Source organism: Theobroma umbraticum, unplaced genomic scaffold (genome assembly GCF_002168275.2).
Source record: "Theobroma umbraticum cultivar Fairchild unplaced genomic scaffold, ASM216827v3 scaffold_5693.0, whole genome shotgun sequence".
In the NCBI taxonomy this organism is placed as follows: Eukaryota; Viridiplantae; Streptophyta; class Magnoliopsida; order Malvales; family Malvaceae; genus Theobroma; species Theobroma umbraticum.
The window spans coordinates 1-1,922 of NW_018402622.1; the positions used below are offsets into that span (position 1 = coordinate 1).

General features: G+C 36.4%; 1 protein-coding gene across 1 annotated transcript; it reads left to right on the forward strand.

Moving 5' to 3' along the window:
* Positions 1-841: 841 nt before the first annotated feature.
* LOC110428965 (rho GTPase-activating protein 2-like) lies at positions 842-1,916 on the forward strand (the record flags this gene model as incomplete). The annotated part of the gene is made up of 3 exons (XM_021444886.2): positions 842-994; positions 1,104-1,454; positions 1,674-1,916. Coding segments are annotated over 3 exons (747 nt in total), but the record flags the coding sequence as incomplete, so codon positions are not given.
* Positions 1,917-1,922: the final 6 nt, after the last annotated feature.

Here is a 1,922-nt window from a genome sequence, read left to right on the forward strand (position 1 = left end):
TTTGTTTTTCTTTTTAAATTTGAATTTCAAAGATTTAAGCTGGGTCTTGATTTCTTAGTTGTTTAAAACCGAAATGTTAGTGTTCTTGTGCAGTTTAGATCTGGAAGAGTGAAGTTGTAGATATCTAGCTGTTTTTAGTAACAACAACGGAGAGAAGGGAGATCTGCATTTTAAAAAAACCTGGGATTTTCCCCCGTATTCTAGCTCAAATGAAGGTTTTTTAGACATTAGATAAGCCTAACTTTAAGAGGTTTCGAAGAATGAAAGCTTTGAGAACCATAACATTTAATAGTATTTCCAGAAAATTTAAAAGATTTGACTTTTCAAGCTCTGTTCATTTTGAAGATTTAAAAAATCAACGACCTGAATACTTCTGTTCATAAAATGGTACACCTTTTATGAGCAGCCGCAAAAGAAATGGACTTTAGAGTTCCATAACAGTTCAAATTGGAGGTACTTGAGAAGTTCAATGAATTTCATGGAGTGAAAGACTTTTTTGGTATTTTTTAAGATAGTAGATTTTGTGTTATTTGGTTTCTACAGCACCCGGAGAGCTTAATAAATATTACTATCTCATATTCTTGTATTATGAACCCTGCTCTTTGTAGGTAAAGTAATTGAATAATACTATGTTTTACTATACTTGCTTTTTTTACTATTTACTTGTTGAAAACCAATCTTCCTTGTGAAGATATTTGGGTTTTCGAAGAAATTTCTTTTGATAATTAGCTGGAATCAATCTTGTCAGTGTCACTTTTTTTACTGTCTTTTCTTTGGATTCTTTTCTTTCCGTTGAACTAGTGCAATTTCCTGTTTATCATTTTCTCCCTTATTTTTCCAGTGGTCCTTAATTGGATTTGTCTTTTTTTGTAGTGCTAGTGTGTTCGGGGTCTCAGCGGAATCAATGCAATGCTCAATCGATTCCAAAGGGAACAGCGTCCCCACTATACTCTTGCTGTTGCAGGAGCGACTTTATTCTCAAGGAGGCCTAAAGGTTTTAATTTCTAAACATGTCGACTAATATTAACATCTATGTGATTATCTGACTATGATTTGAATTCTAAATGATATTCCTCTCTGGTGTTCTCTCAACGGTCTTGTAGGCAGAAGGGATTTTCCGGATAAATCCTGAGAATAGCCAAGAGGAGCATGTAAGAGACCAGCTGAACAGGGGCATCGTACCAGATAATATTGATGTCCACTGTCTTGCAGGCCTTATTAAAGCTTGGTTTCGGGAACTTCCTTCAGGGGTGCTGGATGGACTTTCCCCTGAACAGGTTCTCCAATGTAATACAGAAGAAGACTCTGTTGAGCTTGTGCAGCAATTAAAGCCAACTGAAGCTGCACTGCTCAATTGGGCTGTTGATCTTATGGCAGATGTCGTTGAGGAAGAGGAATCAAACAAAATGAATGCAAGAAACATTGCTATGGTTTTTGCTCCAAATATGACTCAGGTATGGGGGCATTACTTTACTTAGTATCTTGCAACATTTTTTAGCGTACAGAAACAAAAGTAATAATTAAGTCAGGAGTTTGTTAGATCAGTGTTCAAGAGATGTACTTAAAATGTTCATCAAATGCTACCAAACTACCTTGCAATTCTTGTTTTAGTTGTTATTATAGTTTAAGTTTAGTAAAATTGAAGCATTCTATTTTGATTTTCTCTTGAGCAGATGTCTGATCCATTGACGGCTTTGATGCATGCTGTTCAAGTAATGAACTTGCTCAAGACCTTGATCATGAAAACACTGAGAGAACGAGAAGAGACTGCAACAGGAGGATATTCACCCATATCATCTCATTCATGTGATGGCCCAACAGATGAAGAGTTTGATAGTCAGCAAGAGATGGACACGAGCTGTGAGCTGAGGGGGCCCACTTCAGATTATGATAATGCCCTTTACAGTAACTATAGCGGAGAT